Source organism: Trichoderma harzianum (genome assembly GCF_003025095.1).
Source record: "Trichoderma harzianum CBS 226.95 unplaced genomic scaffold M431scaffold_20, whole genome shotgun sequence".
NCBI classification, from domain to species: Eukaryota; Fungi; Ascomycota; class Sordariomycetes; order Hypocreales; family Hypocreaceae; genus Trichoderma; species Trichoderma harzianum.
Window position 1 is genome coordinate 196,461 of NW_020209268.1, and position 16,321 is coordinate 212,781.

General features: G+C 46.4%; 6 protein-coding genes across 6 annotated transcripts; 2 read left to right on the forward strand and 4 right to left on the reverse strand.

The window, feature by feature from the left end:
* Positions 1-445: 445 nt before the first annotated feature.
* Positions 446-1,280, forward strand: M431DRAFT_500519 (hypothetical protein; the record flags this gene model as incomplete). Its single annotated transcript, XM_024917926.1, has 3 exons — positions 446-489; positions 551-1,011; positions 1,120-1,280. The coding sequence occupies 3 exons, from the start codon at positions 446-448 to the stop codon at positions 1,278-1,280; spliced, it is 666 nt and encodes a 221-aa protein (XP_024768810.1).
* Positions 1,120-4,057, reverse strand: M431DRAFT_317468 (hypothetical protein). Its single transcript, XM_024914271.1, has 2 exons — positions 4,010-4,057; positions 1,120-3,941 (listed from the first exon to the last, which is right to left on the reverse strand). The coding sequence occupies exons 1-2, from the start codon at positions 4,017-4,019 to the stop codon at positions 1,435-1,437; spliced, it is 2,517 nt and encodes an 838-aa protein (XP_024768811.1). The 5' UTR covers positions 4,020-4,057; the 3' UTR covers positions 1,120-1,434.
* A 544-nt stretch (positions 4,058-4,601) lies between these two features.
* Positions 4,602-9,039, reverse strand: M431DRAFT_98303 (glycoside hydrolase family 18 protein; the record flags this gene model as incomplete). The annotated part of the gene is made up of 4 exons (XM_024925032.1): positions 4,602-5,407; positions 5,481-5,791; positions 5,878-5,992; positions 6,072-9,039. The coding sequence occupies 4 exons, from the start codon at positions 9,037-9,039 to the stop codon at positions 4,602-4,604; spliced, it is 4,200 nt and encodes a 1,399-aa protein (XP_024768812.1).
* A 1,515-nt stretch (positions 9,040-10,554) lies between these two features.
* Positions 10,555-11,941, reverse strand: M431DRAFT_98324 (hypothetical protein; the record flags this gene model as incomplete). The annotated part of the gene is made up of 3 exons (XM_024925033.1): positions 10,555-10,753; positions 10,805-11,456; positions 11,521-11,941. The coding sequence occupies 3 exons, from the start codon at positions 11,939-11,941 to the stop codon at positions 10,555-10,557; spliced, it is 1,272 nt and encodes a 423-aa protein (XP_024768813.1).
* Positions 11,942-12,627: 686 nt separating this feature from the next.
* Positions 12,628-13,792, forward strand: M431DRAFT_500522 (carbohydrate-binding module family 50 protein; the record flags this gene model as incomplete). Its single annotated transcript, XM_024917927.1, has 2 exons — positions 12,628-12,819; positions 12,872-13,792. The coding sequence occupies 2 exons, from the start codon at positions 12,628-12,630 to the stop codon at positions 13,790-13,792; spliced, it is 1,113 nt and encodes a 370-aa protein (XP_024768814.1).
* A 1,596-nt stretch (positions 13,793-15,388) lies between these two features.
* M431DRAFT_513172 (hypothetical protein) lies at positions 15,389-16,314 on the reverse strand. Its single transcript, XM_024919969.1, has one exon. It carries the CDS (start codon positions 16,045-16,047, stop codon positions 15,673-15,675), a length of 375 nt encoding a protein of 124 aa, XP_024768815.1. The 5' UTR covers positions 16,048-16,314; the 3' UTR covers positions 15,389-15,672.
* Positions 16,315-16,321: the final 7 nt, after the last annotated feature.

Consider the following 16,321-nt stretch of genomic DNA (forward strand, 5'->3'; position numbering starts at 1 on the left):
CTGCTTCAAGACCAGAATTGAGGGTCACTTTTAATCAGCAGCAGCGAGACGATAGAATCGTGTCAGAAATCTTTAGCCCACTTAAAGGCCTAAATTATTATAGGTACATCAAGTGAACAGCGTAGCACTTGAACCTAGATCAGACTTACTCCGTCGAATCTCGTGTGATCATGACGCTTCATACCTAGGTAATTATTTTATGGAGGCCAATCGAAATTTGCCTGTGTTTTGGCTCTTCTTTTTTTCCATGCCCAGAATGGCCTTTGCTCTCGTGCTTACATCAAAGCAGGAGTTTCCAAGCTAGCATACATGTACGCGGATATTCTTCTTAAGCGGCACATCTTCCCCAACGCTCGGGGTACCGCCAGTTGGCGACATTTTACCTACGTCCAAATATGCTGCAATTTCCTCTTCTCTCACCTTCAGCATCGACTTTTAGTGCAACATGGCGACGATACATATCGTGCGACACGGGCAAGCCCTTCACAAGTAAGCATTAAAGAGAAACCAGGAATCCCATAAAGCAGTCGAGATCTAATTCTGCATTCAGTGTTGATCGGGGTTACCCCCACCGAGATCCCCCTCTGACTGAAGTCGGATCTCAACAAGCGAGTAGCGTCTGCCTACCAGCTGAGCCTGACCTTATAATCTTGTCTCCAATGACTCGTACCATCCAGACAGCTCTTATTATTTTCGACCAATATCTCAGCAGCTCTTCCACCAACGTCGAGCTCCAGGTCTGGCCGGACCTGCGCGAAACCCACGACGAGGCCATTTGCAATAAAGGGTTGTCGCGTGCTGAAATTGCTAGTAAATTTGCACAGTTCGATTTCTCCACCTGTCACGAAGAGTGGGATTACTCGCCTCATAGTTTCGACGGCGCTGTCGTGCGTGCTGAGACAGTTCGGGGGCGCCTCAAGGAACTATCTCGTTCTCATAAGAACATATTCTTGGTGACGCATCGCGGCTTTATTGCGTTCTTGGCCAAAGGAGAGAGGTTTGATGTCTGTGGTATGAGCACCTTGCTACCTACCTTGTCCTTCTACGTGCACCCAGCCCCTAGCAGACTCTACGTTTGGGTGAATTTATGGCTAATCAGCACCTTCTTCTATGTTACAGAATGCCGTTCATATAGATTTGCTGCTGAAAACGAAGTCAATGATCAAAGGCAGGGTGTCAACTGTGACACGGGTGAAAAGCAAGACTTTGGCCCCAGCTTATTATTGCCTATCATTTTGCCATCTCACGACGACGGAAGTTGCGGCCGGGAAAAGACCTGAAACGTAGCCATAGAGTTCAAATACACCACGAGTTGCCGAAATAAAATGACCGATAATACTACAATTGCAAAGAGGCGATAATAACCTCGCTCGGTGTACATGTTGAGATGATACACACGACACTGACCTCCATCATTACTACCAAAAAAACGACTTACGCGGTAACTGCAGTCTTCTTTTCTTCCCTTGCTGCCACTGCCGCCCTTAAACCAGCTCTAACTCTTTGAAACACATCTCTCGGGACCAGTTTACAACTATGAGTCCTTACATCCCAGATAGGTCGACCGAGATTAATGTCTGCGCCATTCTCAAGCAGCAATTCCACGATTTTATGTTGCCTCAGCTCCATGGCAACATGTATCGCCCTACCGCACTCAAACTTAATTCTCTCCTCCCGGTCCATCTTCAATTTGTACCAAGCAAGGCCATGGTAACCCACGTTGGCATCGGCGCCATACGAGAGCAAAAGCCTAACCATGTCCTCGTTTCCGTATACAATAGCACGGAACAGTGGATGAATAAACTCCTCTTCTTCTCCAACGGGAAAGTGGCAGCAGGTGTCAGTATCGAAGGGGCCTGGTTCATACGGCGGATTCCGATCCGTTTCTTCGAATTCGCACCTCACGCCATTTTCAAGCAAGAGTTTAGCCATAGGGCCATCGTTCTGATCAACCGCGAGGCTCAAAGCGATCGTGCATATAACCCGACGAGACTTTTTCAATAAAACCTCTGCAATCTGCTGGTTGCCCGTTCTCACGGCGGCTATCAGTGCATATTGATCCTCCAGATTAGAAGTCCCATAGTTCGCATCAGCGCCGTTTTCAAGGAACAACCTTACTAGAGAAAGATTTTCATGCTGCGCAGCCCATAATAGAGGAGTTTCACGCCACTCATCCATGCGAACGTTCAAGTTTACTCCGTATCCCAGTAGCTGTGAGATGACATTATCGTATCCAGCCTGCAAAGCTTCTTTGAGGGTGGCGAGCTTCTGGCGTTGGTCAGGAACAGTGATGTAAGTCTCATTCGCTTGTACGGCATCTTCAGATGTGATAGACTCCACAGCCTGAGGAAGGATAGACTGCTTCTCTCCTGTAGCGCGATTGTAAAATTGGAACCCTTGAGGATGAGAGTCTTCCCATATTAGGTCCCAATTATTATCCGTCTGGATAAATACTTGATGAGTTCTAGAGGCTGAGGTATAGCTTCTGTGCTCCGGATACCTCCGAGTAAGATTGAAAGGTAAAAGCGGTGGAGAGGGTGGTGGCTCAAGTGATTCAGGCACTCCATGATGCTCAAGGTGAGAGGAGTAATAGTTTGGTTTAAAAGAGGGTTGATATTTGCGTTGGATGAGGGTGTGCCAATCGATTCCCTCAAAGAACGGGTGAGCTTTAACCTCGGAAACGCCTCCCTTAGCTCCCAGCCGTTGCTTGGGATTGCGACAAAGCAGTCCTGTTATAATATCTTGAGCTGCTCGTGGTAAAGACTCGGGCACTTCAATGGTCTGATTGAGGATCTTATCGGCAATTTTTTCAGGATCCTCATCATAGAAAAGAGGAAGCCCTGTTAACATTTCGTATAGAAAAATGCCCAATGTCCACCAGTCTGCCATACGATTATCATTCTGACCAAGTAATAATTCAGGTGCTGGGTATTCTGGTAGTCGATGTTGTCTCCTAGGGCTCCCTTGGCTGATTTCCGAGATGAAAAGACCGAAACCACAAAGCGCAATATGACCCATGCCGTCCAGTAGAACGCTTCTTGGCTTCAACCAGGCGAAGATGTGATGTTCATCGTGCAGATACTCTAACGCGCAGAGAATCTCGGCAATATAAAATCGAGATCTGTCGACATCAAAATATTGCTGCTCCAAGAGATGGCTAAAAAGGTGCCCTCCGATGGCGAGTGGAGAGTTGAGTGACAATCGCTCCTCTAGTTGGAAGTAAAATGTGGTTGGGCATATGAAAGGATGGTTGATGCGACTAGGCAATTCGCTTGATACTTGGGACAGAAAATGCTTGTCTGTTTCAAACAATTTTCCAGCATACATTGCCTCAAATTTGCCCTTTGTATTCTGAGTGATGCATCCAGATTGCTTCCTCTCTACGCCATAAAAGTGGCCATCAAAATCTTCCTCTTTCAGTTTCTTATTTCCCATGGATGTATAGTCATAACTGATGCGAATCATGCCAATTCCATCTTCAATCGCTAGCCACTTTGGCGTACATTCTTCTAGCGCATTAAAGGGGCGTACTCGCGCTGATCCGAGAAACACGTCTTGGCTTAATTTGGAACCAGTTGGGTGATAGAGGGAGATGGTTAGCTCGGTAATTCGTGTAACATAGAATTTGCATTTGCCATAGTCTCCTTTCCACGAGGGGCTCTCTGTGGTTCCCCAATAACAGTTAATGGGTGTTTGGCATTTGTCATACTCAACAAGCGTTTGGGGAAATCTGCATGCTGTGCAGGGAAATATATTCCCTTTGAACTCATTATGGCTGTGTTTAGAGCCGCCGGAGTACTCTTTGTAGACATCAGGCTCAGAGGATTCAGCTCCTCTAGAAAGGCCAACTGCTTCGTGAAGAGTCACAGTTAAAATGCCAGGCAGGTCTGGCGTCGAATTGTGCATTATGGCTGTAGGATTGATGTCTTTCTTATCATTATCTATCAGAGGAATATCAGTATTCGCTAAATATAATTACAAATTAGATTCAACTATGGGTGTTGGGTACCTTCAGTCATCTTTTCAACCCTCTGTGGCCGGGGGTGTTGTGTTGCTGTGTAGATGGAAGGCCGAAGGTATGAAAGAGCACGTCGATAGAAGTGGGCAGCTTCTCAGTATATATACCTGTAAGAAGGGTTCCAGGAATCTACATACTTCTTACCTATATAAGGGCCTATACCTTATATACAGATATGCATTTATGTATTCATGTATCACTCTTTGAGTGCGGGGCTCAACTAGGTTAATGTAGACGCAGCGTGATTCAATGGTATGCGGCAGGTTTGATCTCGGACTAATCAGCACGTACGACTCTTTACCTGACAACCGTCAGAATGGAAATACCTCACTTCCCCATTGTCAAGTTTCAATTCTAGTAAAAACACAAACTAATTCATTTAGCTGTTAGCCGACATATCTAATCTAAAGGCCCCCGGCTGATGAGTCCGCTCCTAAGATGCAGAAGAGACTACATATCGTTGCAATCACATACGCCAGCTAACTATCTCGTGATGGTTTTCGTAGTTGTTAAGCCATATTTGTGATACAACTCCGAAATCTCTATCACTGCTTTCAACTACTCTTAGCTGCTCTCAGCTGCATTATGGGAAGGATATTGGTGTCGGTGTAGCGGTTGGCCCAACGGTGCCCCAGTTCATTGCCGAATATGGGTGAAACGTCTGGTTCTGGGCATAAACCTTTTGAAACTCCTTTATTTCCTCATCTGAGTACGAAGGAGGCACAGCTTTGGCTCTGACGCGACCCCTGGCACTCAGGTGCTTTTCTTCATCAACTCGGCTTCTCTTCTTCCCAAGGAGGCCGTGACCCGTGCACTCAATCTTAGGGCCACCAGCTGAGACAATTGCCCGTTCGACGCAGCCATCTTTGATGAAAAATGGGAGATTGAAGTAAGCATAGGCGTAATCAGTGTCCGTTGCGGGATGCCATTCCCAGCCTGTTAGTGCACCGCATCCTTTCTCTTGGTCCTCTAGAATGGTGCTCCCGTCTGATGTCCACCAGTCAATGTTATATATCTCAAAATTCCAACCCCAGCCCTTATCCCAGAAGTCACAATCCGCCGTAGGCGTGTGTGTTGCGATATCTATCGATGAAGTTGGCGTGTTGCTGGTACTTGCTGGGGTACTGGAGGTGGTAGTGCTGTATAGACCAGCCTCGGAGCTTAGAGAGGACAGTGCATCAGAAAACATAGACAATAGTTCATCCGGCGACGAGAGTTCTGTAGGAAATGCGTCATCAGCTAATGGTAGCTCCAGGAGGAGTGTATAGGCAGCAGTTGGTGCAGTTGATGTTGAAGTTTCGTCATCATCCCCATCATCACCACCACCGCCAGATGGCGGAAATACACCAGGAGGGCAGGATGGGCAGTCCGGGTCACAAAAAAACAAGCCTGGGTCATAAAAATGACGAATTAGCCAATGCAATGTTAATGAGCCTATACGAGATGGGTATATGGAACTTACACGGCAAGCCACAGCCAATGCATCCTGGTTTGGCGGTAGGTTTGATAACGCTTCCCGTACCAGATGTCCATTTAGGTGTTTTGGGGTTAATTATGGGATCTGGAATTGTGTTTGTTGTTGTAGGATGAGGATTCGGCGTGACAGTGACCACAGTGGGTGGTAAAGTCTTGCCATTAATTACTGTCGTGCGTCCTCCCAGAGTTTCTGTCTCGTCGCTTCTTATATACGTCTGTGAGCCCCATATGACAGGCCCTCCAGTGCTAGTAGTAGTTTTTGTGGCGCCAATGATGGAAGTGGTTCCGCCAATAATCCTACAATAGGCAAGAAATAAAGTCAATATGAAAGCCGGCCAAGAGTTGATGGATGCCGGAAAGTATATATAAGCAGTTGCACTTACGGAGTAACGGTAACAGTGATCGGTGGCGGTTGCACGGAACTTGTTAGGTAGATTGGTCCACCTGTTGAGCTTATGTTGAGGGAAACACCCCAGACAGGGATACGAGTGGTTGTCACTGAGAGCATAAGACAACTCGTTAACTGGGTCCTAAAGACTGCATATGATGTCCAATTGAAGAACGAATTATGGCTCACCTGGAGGGATTGTAATAGTTGTGAGTGTTGATCCGAGAATGTATGAAGGATAGACTGTTGTTAGGCCACCTGTTAAGGTCTGTGTGACTGTTGTTAAGCTCGAGTATTCGATCAAGGTGGTCCATAAGGGGAAGCTAATTGTAGTAGTACTCGAAAGCGGCATCGGGGGCCAGATAAGTGTTGCACCTGGCGGAGCAACCACCTGAGGAGTTACTGAGGACCAGATAGCAGGGTCAATGTAGATGGTCTGTCTAGATGAGGACCCAGAATCAGACCCTGATTCGCTTCCGCTGTCGGATTGAAGGTCAACCGCCCAGTCAGCGCTTCCAAGAAATCCGATAAGTGGGAAAAGAGCCTTCCGGCCAGCTTTGTTGGTATCATTCATATACGCTACCCACTGAGTGTTGTTGAATACAACGATATTTGAATAAGAGTCCTCGTCCCAGTATTGCTGGGCTGTAGGGTTCTGAGAGACAATCAAGCCAATCTCGTAGTTGGACAAATAGCCAGCCGCATTCGTGCAAAGTCCAGGATACGCCCCCGAATCAGGCCCTGTGTAGGTACATTGTGAAGTCCAGCAGCCTGGAGCGGACATTTGGAACGAGCGGCCGTAGCTGCTGACGCCCACGGCGATCATATTGGACGGCACGCCTGCTTTGGTGATCATAGAAAGAGCATTGGTAGTCTCCGTGAGATTAACGTGAGATCGCAAACAGTTTCCAAGCCCTTGGTCATATGAACCGCACCCCGGGCTTGCATACTTGTTACTATAATCCCACTGCCCATGAAGGTCATATGTCATATAGACTATATAATCGACAACGAGACTCAGAGCTTGTATAGGAAAGTATTGTAAATACCAAAAAGATGCTGGAGCAGTAATGGAGACGGTTTTACCGGCTAGCATCTTCAATTTTAGTTCATCGAGCAGTAAGAAGTAACCGGTCGTCTCAGTCTCGGATCCCTTGGGGATACCAGGGATGTCGGGTTCATCTGGGTACTCCCAGTCCCAGTCAATGCCATCCAAGTCATAGTCACTTATAAATTGAACAACGTTCGTGACCAATGTTTGCCGATTTGTTTCGGAGGAAACAGCGTCACGGAATATTGTGTAAGTGTCTGGATTGGTAGAGAAGTCCCAGCCACCAATCGATACAATACGTTTGATTCCAACCATTCCCTGAAGCAAGGGTAGCTGATCAGCAACGCTTGTAATATTGATAGAGAAGTCTTTGTTGAGAGTGACGAATGAAAAATGTATATGAGAGTAAGCTGAAACGTCGATATCCGTGACTGCCATGTGTAAGCAAGGCCGCTGCCAGTCAAAGGCCTCAAAATATGCAATGTTGTAAATCTCACTGGGGGCACCCGATGAGATGATGTCGCTGCCACAGTTGGAGATGCATCCATTTTGGTTAGGAGCAGCCGTGCCAGGTGCTCCAGTACTGGAGTTGGATGGAACACAGAAGTCGTCCGTTGTTCCACATTGTCCCCAGATGTTACAGCATGCATTTAGAGGGCACTCATTCATGGTGCTGAAATCACTTCCCGGAGGCGGGGATGAAGTTCCATTAACCTGCGGTCCGCAGACAGCATTAGCAACCGGGGCAGGCATGGGAGGATAGCCAGTGCTGAGACAGATGTTGTAGCCAGCAAACAATTTCTGACAACCATTCCAGCCCCATGTTTTCTTATTGTACGACTCTATGAGATCGTTGCTCGCTATGTCATAAGCAGCAGCAAGATACGAGCATGAGTCTCCTGTCTTAACCAAGTAAGAATAGCAGTTGCCCTTCGAATCGGGCTTAACAGAATAGTCTGGTAAGGTTCCAGCACCGCAACAGACGTGCTGGCCTGGCTGCAGATTATTACAAAAGGTCGATCCAGGGTTATACTTTTCAAAATCTGCCAACGAGATACCGCACTCGGTGGCCAATGAAGGACATAAGTCACCAAATTGCACCTGGATAGTGCGACAAGTGGTGTCACGGGCTAACATAGCCCTTGGCTGGGACCCAACGGTTGTATTGTGAGCGGAAGAGTTGCTGTGGGCGAAAGATGCCGCAAGATAGGTTGTAGTCTCCCAATGTGATGTAGTCTTCTCCATTGTGGTTATGCAACTACTGTTTTTCCATGTTTGTACACCCTGTTGGACAAGGCCCAGTTGGCGCTGAGTATTGACAAAAACACCTAGAGAGTATCTAGCAGACGAGTTGCTGCACATCTGGGCCAGTAGATTCTCTGAGACACCACCATCACTCCTGACTTGTTCGCTGAGCTTGTCAAGAACTGCGGTGAGAGTACCCTGTTCAGCAAGACCTGATCCGACGTAAACGCCAACAACAGCCTCTCCAGAATACGCATACTTGATAGTCTCATCACAGCCAGATGAAGCCAGGGTCGAGAATGCATGGAGCTGATCCAGGGCAGCAATAACATCTGTTACATGCTTCGATGATAAAGAGCCCGATGAAGCAAGTTGTACAGGCGACTTTGTTTCGACCTGCCTCACATTCTTGAGTGCACATGCTGTTGCCGATCCGATACTATCACCAGCAGATGATTGTAAATCTGCTTTGCACGCAGAAATACTGACGTGTGACTTGGTATCATTGATAGAATTGAATAGGGCAAAGTCCAGGAGCATAGTCTCATTGCAGGCTTTGAGGCGGTCGACGTCGTGATAAACGTACCAAGTGCTTGAATTGAGGCTGGTACCGCAGCTTGCTGGACAGCGGCGTCTTGTCTCATGGTGTAGCCGAGAAGTGTAGTTTCCAGCTATTATTGCGGCACGAGCACTCGCCAGATCTGTTGGTCTACCCGAGATTGGCCCAGAGACGGTGGTGACAGAAAGAGAGGCGAGATACGCATTTGCTGCTTCCTGGGCATCAGCTGCAGCTTTGTCTGCAGCTGAAATAGTCCAGATGGCCGCCAGGGAGACGACAAACCCCAAATTAGGCCGCCTCATGGCAGCTACAATTGTCAAGCAAAAGTGTAATAGCGTAAAAATGTGTAAAATAACGGCGCCCAAGATCAATAAGAAGATCCCTCTGCTGGCAAGTGCCTTGGACTCAGAGCTGAGTGCCTGTGCAGGCGGGAAAAAAAAGACAGCAATGGAAGAGAATAGGTGACGGGCTCTAGTGCTGTATCTCCTGAACTTCTTAAAACTTGTTGGGTTCAAGAAATAGACCTCTTTACGAGGAGCTTTTCTACAAAGCCGGCCATACGGGAAAGAAGGAAGAACATTGTTACAGCACATCCCAGCTCATCTGCATTCACAGCATCGGCTGCATTGTTGTCCTTGCCGGTATGAGGTTCGGCTGCCTGCATGTCACGACTCAAACACCCAACATGGATATCTACATGGGTCTATGGCCGGGTTTTGGACCAACAGAAGGTTACCATAGAAGCATCTGAGCTAGAGACCATGCCTGCCCGCAAAGATATCGGTAGCTAGGATGCCTATTTCTACTTTAGGAAAGAAGTATACTATACCTGTTTGTGCATAATCCATACCTGAGCTGCGGTGTTGGTCAGGTATACGATTTCACGGCACAAGGAGAGCTGTATTACAGTAACATTGAAAGTGGATAGCCAATATGCAGTATTGATCTCGTTATATCACCAACAACAAGAGAATATGTGCAGCCATGGAGACATATAACATGCATAGTATACCGGGGATTAAAATACCTCAGTTGCATTGTTGTTGGTCGAAATACACATAGTTAAGTCTATTAAGAGCTACCAAAGAGTGATTATGAACTGATATATTCAGGGATGGCTAAAGGGCCGACCAAAAAGTTCCCACTCAATCAAGCGGGTATTTCTACTCCACGCACGCAGAACCGCAGACTATTTGCTGACCATCAAGAAACATGTTGGTTCAAGGTGTAGAGCTCGGCTTTGCGGCTCGTTAGCTTCTACATGTTATTGCGGTTGCAAATGGTATGTATGATTACTGAGGACAAGGTAATATGTTATAGCCGTTCATGCGCATCAGGCAGATTACCACTACGAGTGATTCTAACCGTCTCTCGAAGTAGAGGTATACGATGTATTCACAACCCCATCTACAGCAGTCATTCGTGCGCAAACAAATTTGAATTCCACACAATCTGTAATCCATCACCTGTGAACTTGTGTTACGATCTGGACTTGCCGTAACGGCGAGTCCTTAATAGTTAGGAATCTACATGGAGTAAGTTCTGCTAGATTAACTGCCAGACATTACATTAATCGCCCGAACGTTTCCTTGGTAGCTCGTTCGAACTGACAGGTTCGAAACACTACCAAGTAGCAAAATTTCATCAATATCAAAATATAACGCATGTATTTATTGACATATGAGAAACCATCTTATTCGCTCCTAAGAGCCAATAGCAGAGATAGATTTAATATTTGAACGTCGTAGCCTCACAAAAGTTCGTCATTATCTCCCAACTGCAAGATCCAAAATCCCCCAGTTTGGCATTCTACATTTTTAGAAAGGAATCTCACTAACTCTCATCGGCAAACCACTCATGTACGTCACAGGACTAGCACCCTCAGGTGCATTGATAGTCATGTATGCTGCCATGGCAAAAAACACAAAGCTTTCTGGGTTATCAATAAGTTCCATATCCTCATCACCTGCCATGGCGGCCTCCAGAGCTTTTGACAATTTGTCTAAATAGAAGGAGCTATTAGATTAAGATGCGGTGCGGGAAGGGTAAAGGTTAATAAATGGAAACTCACAATAGGGATCCGACGTGTCGTCATTGTCCGTCAAATGAAACAGCTCGTGATACAATGTGGCGCTCCTAGGCAGGATATTATCCAAACCCAAGTTATCAAGAGTCTTCGTACCACCCTTGCCCGCAGTAGCAGAGGGATAGTTATCGATGCTCACGGCCTGCGCGAGCGATGGATAGTTGTGCGAGTTGCCCCGCTGTCCCGCCACCCATTGCTTCACGTTGAAGGAAGCTGGGCAAAACAGTATCATTCTATTACATTTACCAAACTCAAAACTTGGTTCAATGATCTTTGAAAGGGTACCACCACGATTGGTTGCGGCGTAGCGAATGTTGTCCTTCGGACAAGCCTCAGTTTCGCCAGCAGATTCCTTCTTAAGTTGAGCGTAGCCATTAAACGCGCTTACCCAGAAGAAGTTCGCCTCTTCCGAATATATAAAAGCATCTTGAATTGACAAGTATTCTGTTGGCTCATTTGTGGTGGGGTCTCTGGCCGTGACAACTCTGTTTCCATTCTTGTCCCTGGTGATATCGCCTGGACCGACCAGCTGGTGTGCGTCGCCTGAGCATAAAACTCGAGGAGCTTCCCCCGGTACTGGGGGATCACGCAAGCCAGCTCCAGCAAGGAATTGTGAGACTCGTGCGAGGCGATCTGTTGATCATGGTTAATAATGGGTGCCTTACAATAAAAGTAGACGCTAGCTAGGGGATATTACCACCAATAGTTGTGTATCTCTGTGGGACACCATATTTGGGCGTTAATGAATATGTTGTTGGACCATTGGGGTCAGGATGTATTGTTATGGCGAAGCCGAAGAATTGGTTCATGAGTATCGCATATGCATTTTTGGTCTTATAGCCGCTGTAAACTGTCATAGCTGCCTCGTGAAGCAGGTTTGCTTCATTCACCCATTCATCCAAGACGTCCACCCGAGAGGCGCAGCTTGCTGGAAGAGAAGAGTCTTCTATCAAGAAAAGTTCCGAGGCGGTTGGCTGTTGGCCACCACCATCACCTCCAGGACCTCGAACACGACGCCAAAGCGTCTTGTTAAATGGATCATAGTTGTCATCTTCCAAATAATGGGCGCTAGATACGACTAGTAACCAGAATAACGAGGACAGAATTGACCACCGCATCATGAAATGGTGAGGAAATAGTAAGAAAATGCTGGAGCCGACTCAATATGCCTAAGGAATGAAAGATGTTGACCAAAGGTCGACTTCAGTGATGGCTGATGCAACTTATTCATCTTCCTTGCTAGATATCACACAGGAGTAATGAGCCATCTACTGCAAACACATATTTCTCTGTAGGTAGCAATAATAGCCGAGCGCTCCCTTGCCTAGATCCACCACTGGAACAGGGATGCGCATCGATCCGCTATTCAACTATCGAGACTTCCTACTTCCGTAAGACCCTGGATTTGGAAATTTTGTGACGATGGAGAATGGTAGCATTGCAGGTCGCACTATGGATTACAGGGTGTTGAACCAACAACTGATACGACTCGTATGCTGTTGGTCCTGCATCGCCACCCTGCTTCATCTTTTTTGTATTCGGCTGTGGTCATGGTCAAAAATTGTATTGTGGACTGACTAAAAAACTGAAAAGTGAAAGATTAAAAAATAACGCATTCACATGGCTGTAAATAATCTGACAAAGTGTACGGAGTACTTCGGTTGAAGAAGGCAATCAAGCACACAATAACACTTCACGACTAACCGAATCTCCAAAGGCCAATCGCTACTCGTCTTCTGGTTAGGTTTTGGTACGGAAATAATCATCTCTTCTCAATAACGGTCAATATCTCAACGTCAAGAGGATGAAGCTCTTCAACCTTGTCACTGCCTCTCTGGCTTTTGGCCTGACAAATGCCTACTTGGTAGCACCTCCGGGCACGCCTGCCCCAGGAGCCGACTCAGGCTGCTCTGAATGGGTTCAACAATCCTATGGACTGACTTGTGCTATTATTGAACAGTTCTTTGGCATGAGTCCAGCCCAATTCGAGGCATGGGTGAGCAAGTCGCTTCCAATGCCACAGATGAAAGCTTTCTGACCTTGAGAAGAATCCCAGCGTTACCCTACTGGGTTCTGGTTGCAATCTTATTGAAGGCCTCTATTACTGCGTACAGGTCAATTATGTGTCCATGTCTTTCCTGTCTACAGGCCCGCCAACTACAACCACCAAATCATCCACAGCCTCAACAACCTCCAGCGGGAATGGCATCACAACACCAACGCCTACACAGAGCGGCCTCGTAAGCAACTGTAATAAGTTCTACAAAGTTGTCAGTGGAGATATCTGCGCCAACATTGTCACTACATATGGCATATCTCTGGACAACTTTTACGCTTGGAATCCGGCTGTAGGTACCAGCTGTACTGGTCTCTGGCCCGATTACTATGTCTGCGTTGGAGTTATTGGATCAGGCCCTTCAAGCACAACACATGCCTCATCTACTACAATTCATGCATCTACTACTACTCGTGTTTCGACCACGACCACGTCTGGCAATGGTATCACCACTCCGACACCTACGCAGAGCGGCATGGTATCGAATTGTGATGCCTTCTACAAAGTTGTTAGCGGAGATGGGTGTGCCAATATTGCTACTGCTTACGGTATCTCTCTAAACAATTTTTACGCCTGGAATCCAGCGGTTGGCACCACTTGTGCTGGTCTCTGGCCTGACTACTACGTTTGTGTTGGTATCAAGGGTTCTACAACAACAAAGGCCTCTACAACCACAAAAATCACTCCGTCAACCACTACAAAAGGAAACGGTGTGGCCACGCCGACGCCGACCCAGGCAAACATGACAAAAAATTGTAAGACCTTTCACCTGGTCAAGAGCGGGGATGACTGCTTTGACATTGCGGCTGCTGCCAACATTACCTTGGCAAACTTCTATGCCTGGAACCCGGCTGTAGGCACTAGTTGTTCTACTTTGTGGCCGGATTATTACGTTTGCATTGGAGTTTTGTAATTCGATAGCATTTGTATAACTGCAGAAAGTCTATGTATTAAAAACTCTTTGCAAACTACAATTTTGGCAAGGCGATATGGTCGAGAAAATGTAACTGGGCAACTATATCTTCTAACTTACAGACCTATGTAGGATGTCGATCATAGACTGAGAAATTATGTTACAAAAATCAACTAGCTGTATCACCATCCGATAGATCCTAGCAACTCAACAGCAAGAGTAATTGGTCCTGACTTTTTGTCATTTCAAAATTCATTGTAGAATCTGTATCTCCCGAGTATTTGCTGTTACCCTATAATGTAACCGTAACAGCTTTTTCTTCTTTTTTAGACCTGTACCAATACATTACGATTATTGCCGACGGAGACAGGTATGGCCGGGTAATTCACGCAATTCTAAAATTATCCTGTGATAGGTACCATTGTCAGTCATTGCCGTCATTGCCGGTAGACCTGGAGAATCTGCGCCGTAAGTGTAACCCAATCTTATTGGTGGCTTACTGTGTCTTCTCCCAGGAACCCCAGTTATCCTTCTGGTTTTCGATCACCAAGAATATACAGTTCATCTTGTTGATTGGTTTATAGACAGCTCGTATATCGTATACATAAAAACAAAAGCTGTTGGCTTGGCGTCCGGCATTTTGGAAGTACGGCACGATGCGCTGAATGATACAGGGGTCAAAACAACCTTACCGCAAACACAGATGCATAGAATAAACTAAAGAATATGCATCAATGGCCAGATGTCAGGCCACCGTTGACCCTTGTGCGAATGCATGCATCAAAAAGAATACAGGAGCCAACAATTCACAGGCTTCCATCGCTGACCACGGTTTAATTACAACCCGGGCGATTTGGAACTTCTCGCATACCCTGAACATTGAATAATGCAGCAATAGACCTTTTACTCCCCTTTCGGTAAACTCGGATGAGAGGATGTTGGACAACAGTTCGTTCGGCGAATCTCGCTGTCTAGGACGCATAATTTCGCGGGACGCGACTGTAGAATGCGACGTGCCGAGTGCGCTGGCCGCCGTGGTTACATTCAATCAATTACGATAGCTACATTGAAGACAAATGCCTGTGACGGTGTATTGACTGAGTTGAGTCTGAGAAACTCCGTTTGTAACCTTATGTTGGTACATTGCTATTGTCTAATGCGGGCTCTCTTTTAGAGACCGACGGTCCACATAATCATGAGATGTAGGTGTATAGAATGTATGCTACCGTGATCAAGCTAGATTGACTTCGTCTTCCGTATTATCATGTACAGCATCTTGCAACCAGTTACCAGAAACCCCAAGAATGACAGCTACCAATCTCTAGATTTGCTGAGAAACTCTGTGTTCGCTTGCAGAGAGGTGGTAAAATTTACAGATGTATGGTTCAACGTGATTTTTATTAAACTTACCCTACATACCGGTAGGTGCTATTGTCTTGAGCTTGTGGCAACAACGTGAAGCACAAATTATTTTAGATCTTCAACCTGGTTGGGGTTCAGTTTCTATTTGCCCGAGTGCCTGTAACCGCAGCATCGTACAATTCTGGCAAAATCATATCTCATAGAACAAAAGACATCAGGTGAGAGGCGAATAAGTCGGGCGCAGATGCGACAGCAAATTCCTCCGAATCCTCGTTTGACACATCTTCTCTAATGAAGTGTTGGAGCGAGAATCTAGCTATTTAGACAGCTCATAGCCGCAGTCTGTGTTCAATTCATAATTGCATAGAAACAGTAAATCCCGGGTTCATGTACACAACACCATACATGAAAGAATCTTGTGAAGATAGCAAGGTCATTATATACATCACGCCTATTCCCACTTGTCCTCAAAGACATCCTTCAATCCTCCTTCTACCGTCATTACACGTCCGCCCACCTCAATTCTGCCCACGAGCATCCTTGACTTGTACTGTCCTGTCCGAACTAGTTTCGTCTCCAGTATTAATCGTAGACTCGTGTTCGATCAGCATGATCTGTGCCTCTTCCGCAACAGGACGGTGTCTAATGCCCTTTGGAACGACAAACATATCGCCAACTTGCATCACAACATCGTCCAGGCCCTCGAGCTCAATAGTCAATTTGCCAGAGAGGAGATAGAAGAGTTCGTCGGAGTTTGGATGTGAGTGCCAGATGAATTCGCCATCAATTTTGGCAACTTTGACGTGGTGGTCGTTGATTGCTGCGACAAGGCGCGGGGACCATTTCTCAGTAAATGAGTCGAGGACTTTTGGGATAGATTCTGCTGTTGACATGATGATTTTGAGATTCGCGAATTACTTGAGTTGGTCTTGAAAGATGAAGCTGAGATGATTGGTGAATGAAAGAAAATGAGTCCACTTGGTTTCTTTATGTCACTTATACTGCTCTTTCAACTGATATTGATAGCCATGAGCATGTGTATGTAAGATGTAAATGGAAGATGCAAGAAGGGCCGGCATTTCTCAGCGCGTGGGGTCAAGGGCGCGGGATGATTCTAGCGTGCGCCCTTGCATCGAGAAACTGACACAACTGTGGAGAGCGCCAAAC